This window comes from Trematomus bernacchii, unplaced genomic scaffold, assembly GCF_902827165.1.
Source record: "Trematomus bernacchii unplaced genomic scaffold, fTreBer1.1, whole genome shotgun sequence".
NCBI classification, from domain to species: domain Eukaryota; kingdom Metazoa; phylum Chordata; class Actinopteri; order Perciformes; family Nototheniidae; genus Trematomus; species Trematomus bernacchii.
The window spans coordinates 1,501,473-1,524,253 of NW_022987708.1; the positions used below are offsets into that span (position 1 = coordinate 1,501,473).

Below are 22,781 nucleotides of genomic sequence, written 5' to 3' on the forward strand. Positions count from 1 at the left end.
TATACTGACCTTTACTTTATTTTCCGTTTTCAGCTATGGAGAAGAAAGGCCTTACTCTGTGTTTTTTTCCCTTTATTGTAGCAAAGGTGTGTTTCACACATGTTATACACAAGGGAAATTCATTGTTCCTTAAATAATGTATACAAATTATTCTATAATATACATTAGACGAATCAAAAGTGTAACTGAAATGTGCATAATTGTGTAAGGGACATTGGTTTCTCATCTGTGAAAACAGTAAACAAATTTAAAAAAAGTTTAGTGGTTGACTTTCTTTATTTTTTGTCAGGATTATTTCAGCCACATGATGTTGAAGTGCACCACTTCCCCATGTTTTAAATATGACAAAATAGATCACCATATTTTTCTTGTCAATACATCCCACCACATAATTCCCCAGTCTTCTCTTAAAGCCCTTAAATGATGCAGTGTGCTAAAATTGTCACAGCTGGCCGTTGGAACTGAAGTAATATTATGAATTCCAGCTTCCAGTAACTGCTAGAATCCACTTCAAGACACTGGTACTTGCGTACCATGCTGTGAATGGATCTGGCCCTTCCTACATCCAGGACATGGTTAAACCATACACCCCAGCACGTGCACTCCGCTCTGCATCAGCCAAACGGCTCGCTGCACCCGCACTGCGAGGGGGACCCAAGTTCCCATCAGCAAAAACACGTGGGTTTGCTATCCTGGCTCCACAATGGTGGAATGAGCTCCCCATTGACATCAGGACAGCAGAAAGCCTACACATCTTCCGGCGCAGACTGAAAACTCATCTCTTTCGACTCCACTTCGAGCAATACAATGAAAATAAATGAAAATAAAATAAAAAGCACTTATATACAAACTAAGCACTTATACACTAACAAAGCACTTATATACTAACAAAGGACTGGCTTATCTAAAGCCAGTTGAGTAGCACTTAAAATGGGTTGGCTCTATGAAACCTGATGTACTTATATGATTCTGTTTTCTTCAAGTTTGTATTTTCTTGGTCGAATGCACTTATTGTAAGTCGCTTTGGATAAAAGCGTCAGCTAAATGCAATGTAATGAATTGGTTAATCACAAAATAATAATACACCAACATAAAATGTACCCCTTCTAGACAACATTAATGTATTGCATGAACGTTGTATCTCCCTAACTGTCTACATGTTTCCCTTTTTCCCTTTCTACTATCTTATGTAAATAAATGCAGAATCAAAACAACGACTAATAATAATTTTAAAGAAAAAAACAATACGACAAATTAACAGAATACTAGGGAGTGGATACAGAAGATAGAAGTGCAAAAGAAGAAGCTCTGCATCTTGTAAGGCCCTGAATCTTATCCTTAATGTGAAAATGAATACAGCTCAGGGTAAATCATGCATGTGATGTCCTTGGCTGATAAAGGTTATTCCAATTATAGTGGGGCACTGAGAAATACAATTTCTCTTGCAGTACAGCGCAGGGCTGTATTTCCTGTCAGATGGATACAATCTAGGTGTGGAATAAGGGGATCGATACATCAATAATCTGAGCAGTGAGGTTATGCACAGGGGTTGGTTAGAACATCGAAGTGCAGTGATACTACACTCAAATAAAAATCCAAGCTGTGGCCATGCCAAGTCCTCAGCCTGCTAAGAGAATGGCCACATCAGTGCTACTGTTTGCATCTAGATGACAAACACTTTGCTATGAGAGCAGAGCCAGACAGACTCTCTGTAAGTTGGACGATGCTTCTCAGTATGGGGCGCCAGCACAATCCATAAATGTTTGCTCACACTGCAGCCAAAGGTGTCCCAATTATGTATTTTCCCCAAACAAGGCAGCTGTTGTCTAATCAGTATGAAGAGAAAAATGTTGCATCATTTATCAGACTCTCAATTTGCAATCTGGACCACAAAGGTATGTTGTGAATGATCAGATCTGAGACTCTGCGGTGTAGTCAACAAGACGCAACATGAATTGATTGACTGAATTGTTGGATCTTCCTAAGTGCAGTCAGGACTAGACCATAACATATCAGATGTTGTTAATACCTAGATGCAACCGGAACATCCTCGTGGATCGAACGTTCATGTTACACATTCACATTATAGATTTTGCCTTCTGGATTTTCTATTATTTAATTTCATTATCCTTCTCTAATCTGTACACATGACACCTTTAGCACGTCTGTCAGTCCTGGGAGAGGGAAACTCCTCTTTTGCGCTCCATTTTTCCCTATTGATTTATTGGTTGGTTGGTCGGTTGGTTGGTCGGTCGGTTGGTTGGTCGGTCGGTCGGTCGGTCGGTTGGTCGGTCGGTCGGTTGGTTGGTTGGTTGAGTTATCGAGTGGTTGGTTGATTGAGTGGTTGTTTTGTTGATTTTATTTGATTGAGTGATTGATTGGTCAATTTACAAATATTGGGCTGATAGGTCCATTATAGGCGTGTTATATTAGCTCTGGTGAGGGAGATGGATACATTCTCTCAGACACAATAAACAAGACACATTAGCTCCCCAAGGACTTATACCTGGAAAAATAATAATATGCAGCGGTCACTTATCTTGAGAAATAGGTCATTGTCCATTTAACCTGTGCATGTCATTACAAACCTTATCATACCCACAACTTAATCAGACTTTTTGTTGTGTGCTTACGCTGGGATGACACATGAATACTGCAGTGGAGAAAATAAACTAAATTAATTTAAACGTCTTTTGTCTTTGTTTTGTCTGCAGATGACAGCAGAAGCCATTCTCCGCCTGGTCAATGATCCTGTGCTGCCATTCTACCCTCTGGACATTGCCCTGGATGTTCAAAACAAACTCAAAGGTAACATAGACGGTGATACAATGCTTGTTATAGTGGTGATGAAAATCTGTAAAGTTATACATTTTATAATTTAGCAGGTGGTTTTAAGACCTTTTTTTGAAAAAAAGACCACAGAACAAGGCCATACAGCCACAATCGATGAAGAAAGAAGAAAAAAAACAAGAGTCATTGAGCAAATCAGATAATAATGGTTTAAAATGGCCAAGGGGAATGAACAAATCTAGCTTGGAGGCACATTTCTGTTCATCCCTTTAAATGGGACATAGTATATCCAACATACATGTTGTATCACATACTGCTGTGAAGCCAGACTATTTGTATAATTCTGCGAGGGGAACAAATTGTCAAAGATAACAAAGCAATTGCAAAAAGATACATAAAGCATACATTTTTTTGCATAATATTGATATTCAATAATATTATTTGTTAGATACTTCAATAGTCAAATTGAATAAAGAAATTGCAAATAGAGATTGAAAAATGTGAGTTTATATAAGTGATAAACGATATAATAAATACAAGTGATAAGCAAAAGCTTTTTTTGATTTTTTTAGCTGAAATGGCTGGTGTTGAGTGTAGGTGGGCGTGTTTATATTCTTTACAAAGAGTTGTTGTTGTTGCTGGTGTTGTGTGTTGAGTAGGTTACAGCAGACTGTTTGAGGCGGAGGGGAGAAGTTTCAGCTTCCTGACAGTCTGCTGTATGAAGCTGTCAGCGACGTGCAGTCAGTGGAGGCAGGGGAGGCAGAGCCTCACCTGTCATACTCCAATGTAACGGAAAAACAATTAAAGAAAAACTAAATAATAATAATAATAAAATGTCTCCACTGATCTTTTGTAAATGTGATTTCTGTATGATTCCAATCGCATTTTATAGTCAAAATCAGCAAATTTGCCGAGCTCCGCTACGGGAGCGATGAGAAGTGAGGCAGGGACGAGCACTGCCTCACGTAAGCCCACAGTAACTTGCTGGAGCGCGGGCACTAATTTAGCGCGGCCACTTATTTTGTGAGCGCGCTCAAGCCATTTACTGTGGGGTGAGGTGAGGCACAGATGAGCTCTGCCTCACTTCAGAATGCGTCACCCCACAGAAACTGGCTGGAAAGCGGGCCCTAAGCGCATGCCTGTTACCATCTCACTGTAGGTCACCAATGTAATGTTTGTAGATCCCTTTATTACATTTATCCTCGCCATCCATAGTCTCTAAATAACTTATTTCACGTATATATGATATTTAGGCTCGCTGGTCTCATCGTACAACGGCAATGAAAAGAGCACCAGGAGAGGCAGCCATAACCTCTGCCGCACTGAAGGGGGCGCACGTGAGCCCACAGGTTCTTGTTGCTACTGTTATTCTACCGCAAACAACAAACTAGACTTTTGAAACTACAGGAAGATAAGGAGGACTTTTACAAAACAGTAATAGAGATTGTTGTCCAGAAGGATAGCATGGACTTATATTCATCTTCAAGTCAAGGTAAGACCACAACTGTAATGAAAATGGGATCTTACTTAGAAAGAACAATCCAATATTTAGATTTTGGGTATCCTTTTGTTGATCGGTCTGTTTAAAATTAATCATAGCATCAGACTAAAAAAGCTTTTGAAAATAACAGAATATTTCGATTAAGGTCAAAATAGGCTATAATATTTGTAAATCTGACTCTGAAAGAGTCAGTGCCTCACCAGCCATGAACCTCACCGCACGTCACTGGAAGCTGTTACTCAGCCTGGTGGAGCGGGCTCCGAGGCTCCGGGATCTTCTCCCAGATGGCAGGAAACTGGAGAGGCCATGTGAGGGGTTAAGGGGGGAGGGGTCATATGCAATGCTGGTGACTGTGCAGGCTGTAAATGTCCATGAGGCAGGGGAGTGAGGCCGCCGTTATCTCCCCAGCTGCATCCACCATACGCTGCAGGGTCCTCGCTTTGAGTTCCCAAACATTACTGAGATGCAGCTGGTGGGAATCGACTCGATGAAGCCACTTGCTCTATTTAGCTGTTTGATTACAGTTTATTATAACTTGGGTTTTATTCTCATAGCTCAGGCCATCAGTTCCAACAGTTATAAGAATGTTCAGCTTACCAAAGTCAATCCTTAGATCTCGAAACACATTGGCATTGACATCAGCCTAGTGTTAACAGTTGACCGTTTTTGCGGGACAACACAGCATTTATGTCATTTGTCCCGCTTCCCACAAATTGAATCGATGTCCCGCATTTTTGACAGTGGCCAGTCTTTTATCCAATGGCTCATTCAATCATTAAAGTCTGGAAATATATTAACTTATGTGTGTAGATGCTGGAGGGCCATTCCCAGAGAGTGTTTTGTGGCATGTTTTGTTTGTAATTGCGCAGGTGACTATGTTTACAAGTGACACTACATGCTAGACTTACAAGAAATGCCAGGCTTATCAAGAAGAGTGTCGATCTATTGATATATTCCATGTGAAACCAAAAGACGATTACCAACAGATCAGTTAACACAGGGGTCTGCAACCTTTTTGACCAAAAGAGCCATTTTGCCCCCTTTTCCACACATTTTTTTTGTCTGGAGCCGCAAAACATATTTGACAGCTTGATAGCTTATCAAGTTGTGTATATTGTTACATCATAGACAAAAACTACAGTTTTTTTGCATTTATTATTTATTACATTATAGAAAACGGTTTACCTCTAATAAGAAACAAATAACAATTTTAAGGAGAATAAAAAAAAATACACAGGCCTACTTTAAAATAAATCAACACAGCACTTGGGGAGTCCTCTGCACATTTGAAGAAAAATGAATATAATTCAAATGGGCCCACTTTGAAATAAATAAAACTTATAGCTGCACCCTAAAAAGAGTTAAGTGATTGAATTATGACTGAAGATCGTCAGCTGTCTTCCTCATCTGTGTTTTCCCTCCAATACGTAAAGGCTGCAGCACCTTTGACAACTTCTCTCCACATATCAAACATACCGGTAAGCCAGCATCGTTTGCTATGAAAGCATATAACTCTAACCATGCAGAATTAAACCCTCTGTGTTCCTCCGATACTTTTATTTTCTTTGATGTATCCATAGTTCGCTCATCGAGCCGGGGATCAGGTTATTCACCTGCAAGAAAAGGCGCTGGTGCAGGACCGTAGCAGGATATATATATTTGAGTTGACCTAATTAAAAACGTTTGTTTTTCTTTAAATGTATGTGTCACAGTATCACCTCAAAATACAAGATACGAAACATTTTCAACCGTGCAACAAAATATAAATAGTCCTACAAATATTTTAATTTTATTTCCTTCTTATTTTTGTCTAAGCTCAAGGAAGCCAAAGAAGAGGGCTTAAAGAGCTGCATGCGGCTCTCGAGCCGCGGGTTGCCGACCCCTGAGTTAACAGCAGCTGAAATAACTAATGTTTACAACACTGTGAAGCCCTCGCAGTCATATAGTTCCGGTCATTCTTTCAGACTCAGATATTGACAACAAATAACAAATGGACGATTGTTTGATGGAAACATTTTTCTTCAAACCACATATATTTATATGTATTTAAGACCTAAAGGTTTGATGGACATATTATTGAAATCTATACTACCTCATAGCATCGCAGTAACATGTCACATTGGTGACACCAATGGCACCTGCTCCACTTTCTACCCCCCTACTTTCGGCCCCCCCTGCTTTGAGTACAGCTAGTGATAAACTCTGCAATCTTTTTGAGCTCAACTTCACACCTGTGTGCAACCCTGAAATGCAGTGACAAACTGTCCACACAAAAACAGACAGACAGAGATGATGAAGTTCAGAAGGTAAAAGCAATAGCACCGTGTCTCTTACAAAATCCCGTGCACAGAGAACTTGTGTATGCATACAACTACTGTATGCATAAGGTGCATAAGTACTGTATGTATAAGTCACATTTAACCAGAAAGCCTGTCAGCTGCGGTTGATGTTTACCACTGGCAGCCTATTTTGTATGTTTTAGGTTATTTTACGACCAGTCTGACAGCGTGTTGTGTCTTGCCACATCCAAGCTGCTTTTTACCATTTTTGCCACATTCCCAGATCTAGGATCTTTGATACAATAGCATAGAACGTTTATGGGTATATGTGAACAGATTTAGCATGTCTGACTGTAATGTTTGATATATCAGTTTTGGATTCTAGACAGAACACTGCAGTACGGTGTTCTATTGGTGTGAGAGTGTGTGTGTGTGTGTGTGTGTGTTTGACTTTTATGCAGAGGCATAACTCATTACAACTAGCCAGTCAGAAGATAAATCCTTATTACCCTCTACATCAAACATGAACACATAACCAAAACACCAAACACCAAAAATGACAAAAGAAACAATTCAGTAGAAAGTTTTTACATGCACACACACATATGCTACACACACATCCAGTAAATGCACAAAGCTTTCTTCAGACATTTTCTCCCGTAAAAAAAAGATGTAGTGTTGGTTGAAGTGTTTGGCTGAATTTGTCGATCTCTCCGCTCATAATGCAACACAGTAACCTTGATTTCTGTCATTTATACAATTCAAATCAAGTGTTTTTCTTATGAAACCTCCAACCTTCAAACACTTACATTCAATTGAATTAATTGAAAATAGCCAAAATAATTAAATCTGTTTAAGAGTCATTTATAAATGCTAGTCTTTCCAAAAGGCACATTAAAACCTTTTATAACACACAACATCATTGTCATTGACCATTTTAACGACTAGTCCTTTTAATACAGCAATAAACTGTCCTCTATTTTATGTTGTCTCTCAATTTCTCTCATAGCTGTGTTTCTCCAAATTTGCTAGAGAGGTGCAGTGGGTGCATATTTGTTGTCAGTTAGTATTGCACAGGCTCCCTCGCTTTTCATTGGATTTCGATATATTGCAGAAAATAGGATCTGTGGCAAACACACATTCATGACTTACGTTGTTTGTTCAGCAGGACAATCTCCATGAAAAAAAAAACACTTTTATAATAGTTGAAGCCTAAATGCAATTGCCAGAAGTAAAAAGCTAACAAAATGCTATAAACAAACTCCATGAAAGTCACATGACTTCACCTCCACTAAGCTAAACGCAGCTAATGTTCGGCGTGATGACGCTTAGTAGTCTCATATAGCCACTTATCAGCAACCGCCGTTTTAAACATATGTTAACACTTCAGACATTGTCCAGTGGGGTATTTACTGACACATGTTATGTCGTAGGACATTGTGTCATCAGTTGGGGGTATGTAACCAAAAAACTAATTCATAAAACCATTGACTTTGAGACACGGGAACCTGGAAGGGCTAAAACTCATTAATGCTATAGTAAGTACAAATCTAAATGTTTCCAGCCTTAATTATTCCTTAATTAATAATTCCGGCTTGCTTTTTATTTATTAGTTGGAAATTCATCAACATTATTGAGGGGGTTTTCATGCACCACCACATACATTTAGGAGCTTCCCTGTACGCTAGTTTAAATCTACAGTTTAGATGTGTTGAATTGGGTTTGTAAGAGATACTTGTCAACAGTATTGTAACACTTGATGGCAAACAGCTGATGTTTTATTCGAAGTTACGGCCGGAGAATTGACAAGACATGTGCTGCAGCCACAAGGTTACACAGCGGTTGCCCAAACCAATTCTGAAGAATATTTCCCCTAGTCAGAGATTCTAAATAGTTCACAAAGAAGAAATCAACATTCTTCATATTAAGACTAAACAAACAGGGCAACAGTCCGGCAGTGGCTCAGTCAGTAGGGGCTTGGACTGGGAGCTGTAAGGGCTCCGGTTCAAGTCTCCGACCAGACCTAAATATGGAGTGTGGACTGCTACTTGGAGAGGTCCCAGTTCACCTCCTGGGCCCTGCCGTGGTGCCCTTGAGCAAGGCACCGGACAACCCCCCCACTCCCATTGCTCTCCGGGCGCTGTACAATAGCTGCCCACTGCTCCTAGTACTAGACTCCTGGTGCTAGGATGGGTTAAAAGTAGAGAACAAATGTCACTGTGTGCTGTGTGCTCTGCATGTGTGACCATTACAGAGGGTTTCATCCCTCCGATTCTATCTATCTATTTAGGTTGTCTGCCAGAGAGATTTGCACATCTTATATGCAGGACTTCCAGGTGTCCCTGGACATAAACTATCTTGTGTAAGCTTGTGCATAAACTGGCAATAGAAAGAGACAGAGCTGCCTCTATGTGAGAGAGATAACAGCAAATCTCCAAGGCTACATGCCTGAGCCATGAGAAACCAGAAACAGAGAGTAAAGAATGATGATCTAGGTCAAAGGCCAACACCTAAGAAACAATATTCCTCAACAAGTATTACCTACAGTAGATTGCAGTAGGTAGACAGGAGTTCCAGCGAAGATATCCACTGCTGTGGACGGGGGCAGCAGCAAAACATATTTTGACCACTAATCAGGTATCATGTATAGGTAAGGGGAAGTCGTATAAAATCTCATATAAAGTCTTAAGACTGAAATAGTAAAAAAAAAGTTAAATCCAGAAAAGTCCTCTGTGGGCTACATACTGTAAAGTGATTTACATATTATTTATCATCCAAAGAGTGCAACTTGCAAAGTAAGAAGAACGCAGCACTTTAGTCAAGGTCTGAATTGAACCCCGTATAAATTTACATTGCCAAATATTCAGCATGCTGTACAAGCTCTCAGCCCTTCAGAACCAAAATCAGCTTATTCAGTCACAGTCTCAGAGCATGCAAAGACTCTGTACTTGAATATTAAGCTGACCTTTAAAAGAGAATGCACAACAAAGGCGTTGATACATTTAGCCTGCCTGCTGTCTTCACTTGCAAATGCTGAATAAACTAAATGTTACTTTTGCTATGCACCAAGAACAACCCGAAGGTACTGGAGTAGTTGTCAGGGTGAGATTTAGGAATAAAGAATCAGTCCAGGGTCTGAGTTGTTTTGTGCCCCACTATTGTGGATTGGCAATAATAAACCACGCACTGTACAGAATTGATTCTTCATGCTGGAGATGAAATGAATCTATTGTCCAATGTCTATCAATCATTTACACTGTAAGATCAGAGATTGAAAGAGACACATGTACTGTGGCTCCATCTTCCAGTCTCATTCATTGTACCAATGAGGCAATTGATCAGTGGCACAGGTTCACTGGCTCTGACTAAGCATGTAAGCAGCGTCCCATTAAGGCACAGATTGAGTGGTTATGCTTCCCCGTCTGAGACTAATGGACAGATTATGACCTGAGAGGGAGAGATGACGGATTCATACACCTGCCTGTAGCCTCTGTCTGTTTTTCCATCACTTTGTCCCTCATTGTACCCCCAATGCCTGCCCGCCACTCTCTCCACTCTGTCAAATAAAATTAAAGGCACTTTATTGGCATAACAGTTACACATTATTGGTAACTTTGCACATAAATGGTGAGATGAAGGTCAGAGCATCTCTTCATAAAGGCCTCATTTTCAGCCTTTCAACATCAAAAAAGCAGAACATATTGACCCTGGCCAACTTGTTGCCCTACGCAAAGGTGACGGCCCGTCCACACAGCAGCGTTAAAAAATCTTGGAACGCTTCTGCCCATTCACTTTGAATGGGGTGACGTCACTTTGCCTCACTTTTCGCCGAACTGCATTGTGGGCAGCAGAGCGGAGATTTTCAGGATTTTCAGGATTCAAAGTTGAGCAATGTTCAACTTTTGAAGCTGAGGTGGAAGCGTCAGCCAATCCCGTTTATGCAAATCTGACAGTTCAAGCGCTAGCCAATCAAATTGCGTGTATGCTGGGAGAGACATCCTCATATTCCAAAAAATGGAGGAGAAATTAGCGGTAGGGAATCACCCGGTGCTTTATGACCAGTCCCTATTTACCTACCGGGATATAAACCGGAGGAGCCAGGCATGGAGGGAGGTGGCAGAGACAGTGGTAGGTTTTCGCCTGTTTGGGGAGTTTATATCCAGTTTACTTCGGGCTTTTGTGCTTCGTATGTCGGGGGCGGGAGATTCATGTGATTGGTTGTTGGTGCCTTGCTCGCAAAAAATCCCCAAGCTTCAGATACGCCCACCTCCAAGATTTTTTTAACGCTGCTGTGTGGACGGGCCGTGAGTCATGAGGCCCCTCAGGTCTGTACCCTAGTCATCACTCATGTCTCGCGAGCGTTGACGGGGGGGGGGGAGAGCTAGTGGAGCAGCGGGGACACTGCTGGACACGGTGGAGCTCATAATTGCCGAATTTGCGCATAAGATGAGGCCCTTTACGCAAGATGAGGCCCCACGCACTCTGCGTGATCTGCATGTAGGGTTGGCCCTGTATTGAGTCAAACCATAACACAGATTTGCTTAATGTTTCTCTTGTATCCCTGATTATCTAATAACTAGTCTTTAATTAAGATCATTTGGATGGGGACTTGAGGTTAGACCGAAAACATTATGGTACATCAGGAAGCAAGAACAAGAGTCATGCTAGTAGCTCCTTCATAGGAGCATTGCTAGCAAGCCATGCCTCTTCATCTCAGTCAGTCTTGTCTCTCTGTCCTGGCTGGCCAGTCCCTCTTTCCTTCCTCCTTGTCTGTCTTTCTATCTTTTCTTCTTGTCCGTCTGTCTTTCCATCAGTCTTTTGGTTTGTCTTTCTGTCCATCCAGCCTTCCTTTCGTCTGTCCGTCTGTCCGTCTGTCCGTCTGTCCGTCTGTCCGTCCATCGGTAGGCTTGTATTGCTGACTCTCTGTTTAGATACAACTGACAACTTGGCTATGTTGAATAAGTTGGACAACTCACAATCACTAACTCAGTGACAATAGCCTATTTGTTATACATTTGGTTGATATATTTCTAAATGGTAAAACCCTAATCCTAACCCCAGGAGAACAACAGGGAGAGGAGTAGGTTCCACAAAAATGGGCAAACTGTTACGTCCCCCTCTAGGGTAGAGGAAAACAACATACACCAGTTGTAATTGGTATAATTATAAGTGGTTTATTTTAAACAGCAGAGTAACAAAGTGGCAGGCAAGCAGCCTGGAACAAACAAAAGGCCACCAAGGCACCGGTTTACATAGCAAACAAACAACGGAATGACTCTAATAGGTGAGCCTACTTACACACCTGTGCTCACTACTAATTAACACTACCAAAGGATGCTGCAAGGAAACACAGCCAAAGGAGAGAAACTAAACACACTACTCTAAACACATATACCAACACTCAACACTAAGCACCTATCTCGACACTCGTCACTAAGCACATATCTCGACACTCGTCACTAAGCACATATCTCGACACTCGTCACTAAGCACATATCTCGACACTCGTCACTAAGCACATATCTCGACACTCGTCACTAAGCACATACATAATCACACCAAACATAGTCCACACAAGTTAACCTATGTTAACCGATTTATACCCGAACGAAGAGCAAGTAGCGAGAGGCGTCTGTTCACACAACAGAGCCTCCAGAGTGATCACAGTCCACTGTCTTTGAAGTCATCTCCAGCAGGTGGGCACCGGCTGTGTGCTGCGATTGGAGTGCGTCGGGCCCGGCGTGCTCCAGTCACAATTTTGGGAGGCGGACCAGGAGATGGCAGCCAATGACATCAGGGCACCCACACAGCTCATTTACATAAGACAGAAGACAACCAGAAAGGCAGCAGCCGTAACAGCTACGTAATAATGTATAAGAATCTATTGATGTATATATAATATAAATTATTTATGTCGTGTTTTTCCACCAACAAGGAGAAAAAATACCAGATTTCAAAACTATTTCTGAAGATCGTGATCCAGGTCAAGAAGCCTAATTAACCTAATGGTGCCCCAGATTAAATCAAAAGAACTGCTCAGGAAAATTACCTTTTGGTGGAATTTGTTTCTGTCAGCTGCTCTTTCCAAGGTCAGTGGAGTGTAACGGCAGGTAACAATGTGGCTTTGAAGCTATCCCTCTCCTTTCTAAGTGATCTCAAAAATGAAATAAATGAAATCAAATGAAACTCATATAAGCGACTTTACTCAGTGTTCATGTTATGTTATGGTTTTCTCTCTGTGGTGTTAAGAAATAACGTATCTGTGAAACAAGTTTTATTTTAGTTGCATCAGCTTTACAATACACAATTGGACATCAAATCCCCACGCTTCATCTCCAAATGTTATTGTCCTTATGCTTACATTTAGTTTTACTATTTTCATCAGCTGTGTGTCATCAAAAAGAGGCTGTTTGTGACAGATTTGGGGCTCTTTATTGTGGTTATCAAATTGGTATTAAATGTAATTCCAGGTGGCTATATAAATGTCTTAAAGTTATAAATCTGACTTTGGGAAACGTGTGGATCCTCTCAATGCTTCGTACCGAGCATCAATTGTTCAACAAGATAACAGGTGGGAGAGGGCTTTTATCTTCGCTGGTTAAAAATACAGAGAGGCACCAGATGGACCGAAAGAAGAGGAGGAGGAATAGGACAGTGAAATAAATATTTTCTGAGTGTGTGTTTGTGTGTGTGTGCGTGGTAAACAATATCGAGGCATGATAAATAATTTCTGTTCTGTTTGGATGCAGTGGGTTGGTTAATGGCAGTGGTTGCATGGTAAAAGCTGGCATGTAGATAGTAAGATTTGAACAGCCTATAATTTTAACCGAAGTAGTTGAACAAAAGAAAAAGAAAGAACAAGTAGGATGAGCCACTGATTCCAAAAGCCACCACTTCAAATTGCATTTCAGTTACATTACATTTGAATAATGCCTTCAATGTTGCTTTGGCCATCACTTTGAATTATTTCCACTTCTCTCTGTTTGATATGTGATGATACCCATAAGCCTCAGTCCGCCTTGCAATGGAAAAGAGGGGTACATTTGAATTCAGTATTCTTATTTGTAGAGAACACACAGCCACACTGTTGCAGGACTCATCCAAACATAGTGTAATGCTAATTATTAGCTTAGTTGATTACTCGTTTCTGATTCCAGAGGTTGTTAATTATCACCAACAGACCCCTGCTCAGGAGAACAGACCGTTGCTTTGGAGGATTAAGGGACTATGTGCAGTCAATCAAAGAGCGGAAAGAAGTCCGGTCAATTCAACGTCAACAGTAGATGACAAACATTAGTTTCTCCATCAGAAAACACCATGGAATACTTTTTGATAATAAATGTTTAGATGTGTAGACAGCACAGAACTTTAGATCCATGACGGCTTAACTGTCCTCAGAAAAGAAAAGAATAAGAGCACAAGAGAAGGAAATAGATTGAAAGAAAACAGGCAGGAAGTAACCACTGACGGGATCATGGTATGGGCTCTGGCAGTGTTTTTCTTACCGGAAGCAGTTCGCTCACTTTTAAATCACAAAAAATTATATATATATTTTTTGTTCAAGTTGTTTATTTATCTAGTAGGTACATAGGCTCACATCTTTGACTACAGTAACTATCTTTTGTAGTGATTATTCAATCTTGAAAGACATCTCATTTTGGTCTGACAACAGTTTGATTTAACCAGTGAGTTTTATGATAAAGGCCAAGATTAATCTTCAATTAAGCTATCAAATGGCGCATTTCCACTACACGGCCTCGCTCGGCCTCGCTCGGTATGGCTAGGCCTTGTTAGGACTGGCTCACTTTATGGCGCATTTCCATTACAGTTTAGGAACTGGGGTAGTATCTATAGTAACGCAGTGTAGGCGGAGCCGTGACGTCATCTTCAATGAGAACCCCAGAAAAACAACACAGCCGTTAGCTGTTAGCACTCAGAGCTCACAGCTCCTCATATCTGTTCAGAAACTAGACAAAAGTTAAACAAGTACAAAGCACAGACTGCCTGTGTCATGGCGAATACAGTCGCTGGTTTATTTATGTCTGTATAGGCCGTTGTTGTGAGTGTGGACGGTCGGAGCATATACTGCGTTAGCTTAGCCAATCTCCATTCAGAAAACACGCATTTTAAAAGGTTTTTCGCCTGCCGTCTGTCTGCAGACTTGTCAAAGCATTAATTCATGGTTTTTACTAACCGGTATCAGTATGTTGTTACTTCGGCATCATTTTGAAACGTGTATTACAATTAAATCACGGTCAAATATGTCCATCTTGTTGTAGTTGTAGCCCCCTTGCCAGCGATTCTCTCTCTAGTTTAGCATACTCAGCCCGACTCAGCCACGTTGTCTCTGGCCCTAGAACCACGATTTTATGAAGCCAGAAAAACTGTGAATTAGGAACCGCTGGCCGGTACTAGGCCAAGTGGAAACGCAACCAAAGACGGGCCGCTGACGTCACAGCCCTCTTAAACCGTGCTCCGCGCTGTAGTGGAGACGCGCCAAAAGTGTATTGCCCATTTAGCAGCCTGCGACTCGACAATGAGAGTTGAGACACGATATGCATGCAGATATATAAACAACTCATATCTTAAAGATAAACAAAGCTATTGTCTTCAGTTTATAGGCTCCAAATGGCATTGTGACCAATGTATTCCACCTCTTATGCTCTCTACACATATGTTTTACCTGCTTCCAACTAAACCCGATCAATAATAATTAGTCACAACTATTTGTCTACATACTGAAACCAGAATGCTTCAGATACCAAAATCTTGTCCTGTTGCCTACATATTCAGATGCGTTCATATGCAGATATCTGTTTATAGAGGATACTGATTCAACAGGGACCGTTGTATACTATTTGGTTATTTGGAAGTGCTTCATCTGTGCTGCAGCACAGCTGTAGACAAGACCACATGAGTTACAGTTGGTTTGAGGCGAGCAGTTTCGAGATTGATGCAAGTAAATTCGGTGGCGTTTTATTTGCCATGCAACGTGTTTTGAATTAATTTAGATTTTCTCCCCGACCGGTATCCCTTAGTGACGGCAGCTATTTTTGTTCTTAAGAATGTTACATCAGCATGTTGTTATGACTCATGGAAGCTGTAGTCATTGAATACTTAGAAAAAAGGAGTTATTTTTTTTATTTGGGAAGGCAAGGTGCTTACACAACAAGATTTACATATAGCTGAAAATAAGGACAAAATAAAACACCACTATGTTTCTGCTTTGTGGGAAGTCTGTTAAAACAGTGCTTTGTGGGAAATCCTATTCCGTTAACAAAGCTAATGGAACAGACGCTACCTAGGGGAGGGAACAGGACTCTCGACTATATACTGTCCAACTAAATACAACAAATCTGTTTCTTTGTTCACCAGAGGTTGTCATTACAGAAACTAACTGTCAGGAACAGGGTAAAGTTAAACAAAATAACACTTACTCGAAGTGTTTATGTCTCCCTCCTATATGTTTTTATGTATGTGTGAAGAATCTTAGAAGTGTACTGTTCTGAAGGCGGTGTTAAATGACAGTTAGATGCCTCACTGTCTTCTATAATGTGTGGCAGATGCAAGAAGTCGGTGACGCTCTGCCTGATTGGCCAGCTGCGTTATGTTATGCAAATTCATTAGGAGAAATCGTGTGAATGGTGAATAGTATTACCCAAAGAGACCAGTAGGGGGTTTTGTCTTTGGTTGTAGAACTAGGGTTACAATATGTAACCATCGTTTGAGGATATGGCTGTGTGAGTGAAGTAACATGTCTGTCTGTCTGTCTGTCTGTCTGTCTGTCTGTCTGTCTGTCTGTCTGTCTGTCTGTCTGTCTGTCTGTCTGTCTGTCTGTCTGTCTGTCTGTCTGTCTGTCTGTCTGTCTGTCTGTCTGTCTGTCTGTCTGTCTGTCTGTGTGTGTGTGTGTGTGTGTGTGTGTGTGTGTGTGTGTGTGTGTGTGTGTGTGTGTGTGTGTGTGTGTGTGTGTGTGTGTGTGGTCTCTGGGTGTTTTAGCAGCCCCCTGCGGCAGAGGTCCAGTGATATTTAATGGATTTTTCACAGCCTGTGTGAAGCTCTGCAGTATTCATGTCTGGCAGTCATGGAGGGGACTCAGATCAAACAACCAGAGCTAATTGCAACCCCCCAAAAACCTTTTGTTCAACTTTTTTAAATCACTATTCTCCTTTATTTTCTCTTTTTATATTAAACTGCCTTTGGTCTAGTCTAATCTGACATAAATCTCCATTAATTTACTGTAGTGATGGTGCTCAGTAGCATGGCTGCCTTTGACTGCAGTACCAAAGAAAGGTAACAGGCTCTTGTCAGTGCTGATTTTTCTAGAATACACTGAGGATAATAATGTAATGTGTGTGCCCATATGCATGAATTATACTTACTCTTGGATTTAACTTAAAGCCTATTGTATGATGTACAATTTGTATTAGGTATATCTCTGTGACAAGACCTTTTGCTGTATAATGAGATTGGAGGTAGAGATAGTTGACAAGGTGACCACAGTAATGAAGCCCAGCATTTTGACGAAAAGCGTGATTAAAGTGACAAATGAAAGGGAATCGGGGTGAGTTGTCTGGCCTCTACAAGCAGCCAGAGCAGCTTCAATATGTTTTTGTAATATATTCTCCAAGTCTCTGAACTCCACAGGAGGGATGACCAGCATTATTTCAAAGATCACATTTGGCCTTTTCATGATTTTGGTAGAAAGCTGTGATTAAAGGCTGAGTCGCATCAGAAAGGAGCACAGCAGAATTCATTTAGCAAATATAGTGGGTGAAAAAGCTTTTTGACACTACTTGCAGGGCTAAATGGCTAAATGCTTTACTACTCACCAGCCATCTGGGAAACAAACGACAGGAGCAATAAATCTCTGCGTACTTTGATCTGGTTTCTGAGCTAGAGTTAGTAACCTAGATTAGTTAGGAACCGTAGCTGGTCAGCAGTACAAGCTCCAGCTATAGCTGATTCAAAGTGATATTACCCCTTTGTGTTTGAATCAATCAATCAGTCAAACTTTATTTATATAGCCATATACAACAAATTACACATTAGTCTGATAGGGCTTTACAGTGTGTACAGCGTATGACAAACTGCATCACACAGCAGCAACCTATCAATCACAAGATACACAAAGCCTAAAGCATACAAATCTTTATCCTTTATTTTACTTTAAATGGGCCATCATTTACAAAATGAACATCATGCTGTATTAAAGAAAACTTAAATAGAAGTGAAGTAGCGATTCAGATCCAAACCTATTTAAAAATGTTATTGGCATGATACATCAAGTGAGAAGTAGGGTCCTTTTCCCATAGACTTGATAAATATGATTTCCTTTCTTGCAACTAATGGAGTCGCCCAAAAATATTCAAATATGAATTGTAAGACAGGGAGGCAGAATCAGTCCTCACATTTAGCATTGCATCTAGGTCAAATGTCCTCACAGAGATTTAAAAAGCAAACAAAACATGACACAGTAACGGCCCGTCCACACAGCGGCGTGCGTTGAAGCTTGCCGGCGGGGGGGGGGGCTGAAACTCGACCAACAACCAATCACATGAATCTCCCGCCCCGGACACACAAGCACGCGGTTTGATTGGCTAGAGCTTGTACTGGCATATGATTCGATTGGCTGACGCTTCCGCCGAAGCTTCAAAAGTTGAACATTGCTCAACCTTTGAAGCGAGCAACGCTTTTGAAGCTGCGCTTCGCTCCCACAATGCAGTTCGGCGAAACGTGACGTCACCCCATTCAAAGTGAATGGGCAGAAGCGTTGAAGCTTCAACGCACGCCGCTGTGTGGACGGGCCGTAAAAGGAAATGCTCATGAAGGTGCTTGAAATAAATGTTTTTTTGTATCTTGAAAACGTTCAATAAATGAATCAACCTTTCAATTACAAGGTAAAAAAACACTATAGCATACAGTACACGTCTTTATTCTTTTTTACCATGCTGTACTGAAGAACATTTTAAACTTGCGGTACGACACAGAGGTTGCTGCTTGTTTTTTTACTGAGGAGGCTAAAAACATTGAATGTAAGTCATAATTACAAGCAAGCAGCTGTAATTTTAAAGAGTCTGCATGTTTACTTAGCATGGAAGGCATTTGGAATTTGCATTCATGCATATAACATCGATATGGAATTGCATTTATGTATTTGCTTCATTACATTTAGAACATGAGCACATGCTTAACATGATCAACCCATATACGCATTAAGAACATGGCAACCTAGAGCGCTGTGCCTTGTTTGTAATGAGTAGTGTATTTTGTTAACATATATAACATTCAGAAGAACTGGAGGGTTGTTTGCTGACATCATGTCATTTATAATGGATTCCCTATGTGCATTAGAAACAATGTATTCAGCTATATGAGTTAGTAGAAAGAGGCAAGTTTCTTCTGGAAATTTGAATTTCCTATAGATATATTTCATCAATAACCGTACTTGTAGGAACACAAAGCAGTAGAACAGTCAGGTGCCTGCTTGTAATCAGTGAAGTAGTGTTAAATAAAAAAGGTTGTTGGGTAATGAATGACCAATCCGTGATGGCCAAGGACATAACCATATACGTTAGCATGCAGAAAAACAGCTTGAGCAGCAGCATCTCTGGCTTGGCCTTTTTGTGCCCTAGAAAAGTGACTTTAGTATGTTAAACATATGCTGCACGTTAAAGAAATGTACCCAGTCAAAGAGATAGAGATCTAAAGCTAGTGTAAAAAGAAAATTAAGTAGGTAGAAAGTTACAATCAAAGTGTATTTATATAGCCCAATATCACACTTTACAGTTTGTACAGAATACCCACACTCTGTCCTTAGACCCTGACATCAGACAAGGAAAAACGTCCACATTACACGCCATGAAACACGATATCGCTGTAACTCCTATGAAAATGGTCAAAAAGTGCTCAAACTTCACATCTGTGCCAACAGTCCAGCCGTGAATAAATCTTTAGATTTTGTCAATTGCCGTAGCCATGGAAACACAATGCTCGCCATGAAACACGGTTTGTTATAACTTCAGTGAACATGCTCCGAACGGCTAAAGAATTCACAGGTTTGGTAACGATGCAGCCCTCAAGACATCTAAGCGTATTATGGGGTGTCATCAAATGCCGTTGCCATGGCGACAGATCACTCACAATCAAACACAATGTTTATGTTACTGCTGTAAGTCCTATAGACATTGTCCGATCGGCCTGAAACCTCCCACGTTTGCCAATGGCCGAGTCATTATGGGGAAAAGAACACCCGACAGGCTGATCAGGGAACCCGACGCGAAGCGGAGGGATCTTCATGAGCATGAAGGGTAAACACCAGGCTTACTAATCTTCCCGCACAATTTTACTCTGGTGTCGGAATGTCTCGCGATGTAGGTAAATTCTTAAAAAACAAAACACCATTTAATTTCGGGTTAAAATGTGTTGTAACTGCGTTACTGAGAATTATAACGGGTATTATATTACCCACATTAGTAATGCGTTACAGTACTTTGTTACAGCAAAAAGTAATACATTACTGTAACTCGTTACACCCAACACTGATCAAGAGACCTACATTTTGCTCGTCAAACATACATCATACATTTGAGTTGAAAGACTGTTGTATATTCACTTTCCTTATTCTTTCTTTTTATTCTGCTTATTACATCTAAAAACAATGTTTACAAGAAAGGAACAATTCACTCATTGTAATGATGAACAACAACTCTTACAAAGTCCTGTTACTTACTACTATTTATGGCAGTCTAAATCTGGATAAAAACGTTTAGTAACAATTTTTCTTAAGTAATGCAACAAAAATTTGAGCCATCATTATAGCAGATTGAGAATCAATTCAACCGACATGAAACCCAAAGCCAAAATTCATAAAAACATCTGAAGTCTTTGGCGAACTGAAAAGTAAAAAATATCCCATCAGATAAAAGCATCACCCTAAAGCTCTTTTGTCTTCCTCTCTCTTCTCTCTGCCGCTGCTATCACAGGAGGCCAAGTCCCAACTGTATACCCAAATACAAATACACTCACATACGGCCCCGTGTGTCATAGAATGTGATGGATTACAACAATCAAACAATATTTCATGAGTCCCAGCTGGCTGCGAAGAGCCAGAGCCATTTAAATTTGTAGGAGAGAACAGATCTCTTTGTCTATTTTTGTCCCAACTGTCTCCCCCTTTCCTATCAGATGAGTCACACTCTGTTCCCGGCCTACTGTGACACACACACATCCACAAACACACACCATAGTCTGTAGATTAAGGCGATGTGTTATACATTCATAGCCTCTTTTTGATTAAGATTGTACAAAGTAAATATAATCCGAAACCACCTGCTGTGACTTCAGACAATTATTCATAGTCTCAAAGTCAAGTAAACTTTAGGAAGGAAGCCCCTAACACATCTTCAGACACTAAAAGTGTTCTGCACATAAACCTTACACTTCTATACAAATTGTTATTTTTCTATTCTCTTATTTATCTTTATATTAATATTGTACAATTCTGCAAATCGTCTTTTCCATTAACAATTCTTTGTATTTCTCAAAATAATAAGTATTGTTTAGTTTGCCTAGAAGAATAAAGACTTATTAGCTGTGTTCAAATCTTTTAAGAAACAAAAGAATGGTGTAATCTCTAATAGTATAGTCGTACCAGTTGGACGCGATGCAGACTTTTGAAATCTGGCTTTTCTCAACTTCTTCCTGTTAACATCTAGCCATTGTTGGGCAGCCTCGTAGAATTGGCTAGTCCTGCAATGTTAGCCAATGCTAGCTGCACAGGTCCTTCCAGCTATGATGGTGACTTGACAAAAAGTTGCGGTCAATATCAAGATCACAACGCAAGGAAGACCTCAGTTTATTTGGATCTTTGTTTGAAGGCAAAAGGACTTAATGTAAAGGCAGTGATGAAATTGCAGACCAATATCAATAAAGACAGGGATTGAGTTAGCAGACCAATAACAAATATGCAGATGCTAATTGCCCCCTGGTGTAGGTAGCTTACGATGCTATTTGCACCTGGGTTGCTATAGCCAGTGTGGCTATTTACACCCAGTTGTATAAAGCATGACAGAACAACTGCAACACCACATGACATTTCATGAGCTCTACGAACCCCTCCAGTCTGGCTTCAGACCCCATCACAATACTGAGACTGCCCTCATTAAAATCACTAATGACCTCCTCATCGCATCTGATTCTGGCCTCATCAGTATTCTCATCCTCCTGGACCTCTCCGCTGCCTTTGACACAATATCCCATAGCATCCTCCTCAGCCGCCTGTCAGACTACCTTGGCCTCAGTCACACAGCTCTTGCCTGGTTCGAGTCCTACCTCTCTAACAGGACTCACTTCGTTACCATCAGTGACTGCAGCTCCCCTCCGGCCCCAGTTAACCAAGGTGTACCTCAAGGCTCTGTGCTTGGACCCCTCTTATTCACCATCTATATGCTCCCTCTTGGTCAAATCATCCGCCAACATGGTCTCAGCTTTCACTCGTATGCCGATGACACACAGCTCTATCTCTGCACCAAACCGTCCACTCAGTTTCCCCCTCAATCCCTTGTCAACTGCCTCCAGGACATCAAAAACTGGATGTCATCAAACCGGCTAAAAATAAACAGCAACAAAACTGAGCTCATCATTGTGGCTCCCAAGGCGCAGCTCCAGAAGGTTGGTGACCTGCTTCTCACCATTGACGGCTGCTCCATCTCCCCGTCCACTGAAGTCCGCAACCTGGGAGTCATCCTGGACTCCACCCTCTCTTTCCAGGCGCATATCAAATCCATGACCAAATCCGCCTTCTACCATCTCAAAAACATTGCCAGACTCCGCCCCTCACTCTCTGACTCTGTGGCAGAAACACTCATACACGCCTTCATCACATCCCGTCTGGACTACTGCAATGGAGTCCTGTCCGGGGTTCCCAGCAAAACCCTGGCCAGGCTCCAATATGTCCAGAACTCTGCCGCCAGGCTTCTCACCCGCACTAAGCCATGGCAACATATCACCCCCACCCTCATCCACCTCCAGTGGCTGCCGGTCAAGTCCCGGATTCACTATAAAACACTCCTCCTCACGTACAAGTCCCTCCATACCCTCGCCCCCCAGTACCTAACAGACCTCCTACATCCCTACACCCCCCTCTCGGAGTCTGTGGTCCTCAGACACGGGCCAGACACGGGCCTGCTCTCCATCCCCCGCTCTCGCCTCCG

General features: G+C 41.2%; 1 protein-coding gene across 1 annotated transcript in view; it reads left to right on the forward strand.

The window, feature by feature from the left end:
• The window catches only part of LOC117490945 (inactive N-acetylated-alpha-linked acidic dipeptidase-like protein 2), a 330,276-nt gene that overhangs the window by 279,512 nt on the left and 27,983 nt on the right, over positions 1–22,781 (forward strand). Inside the window, exon 12 of the mRNA XM_034140729.1 lies at positions 2,715–2,808. Within this exon, the coding sequence (XP_033996620.1) occupies positions 2,715–2,808 (94 nt within the window). The remainder of the gene's footprint in view (positions 1–2,714; positions 2,809–22,781) is intronic.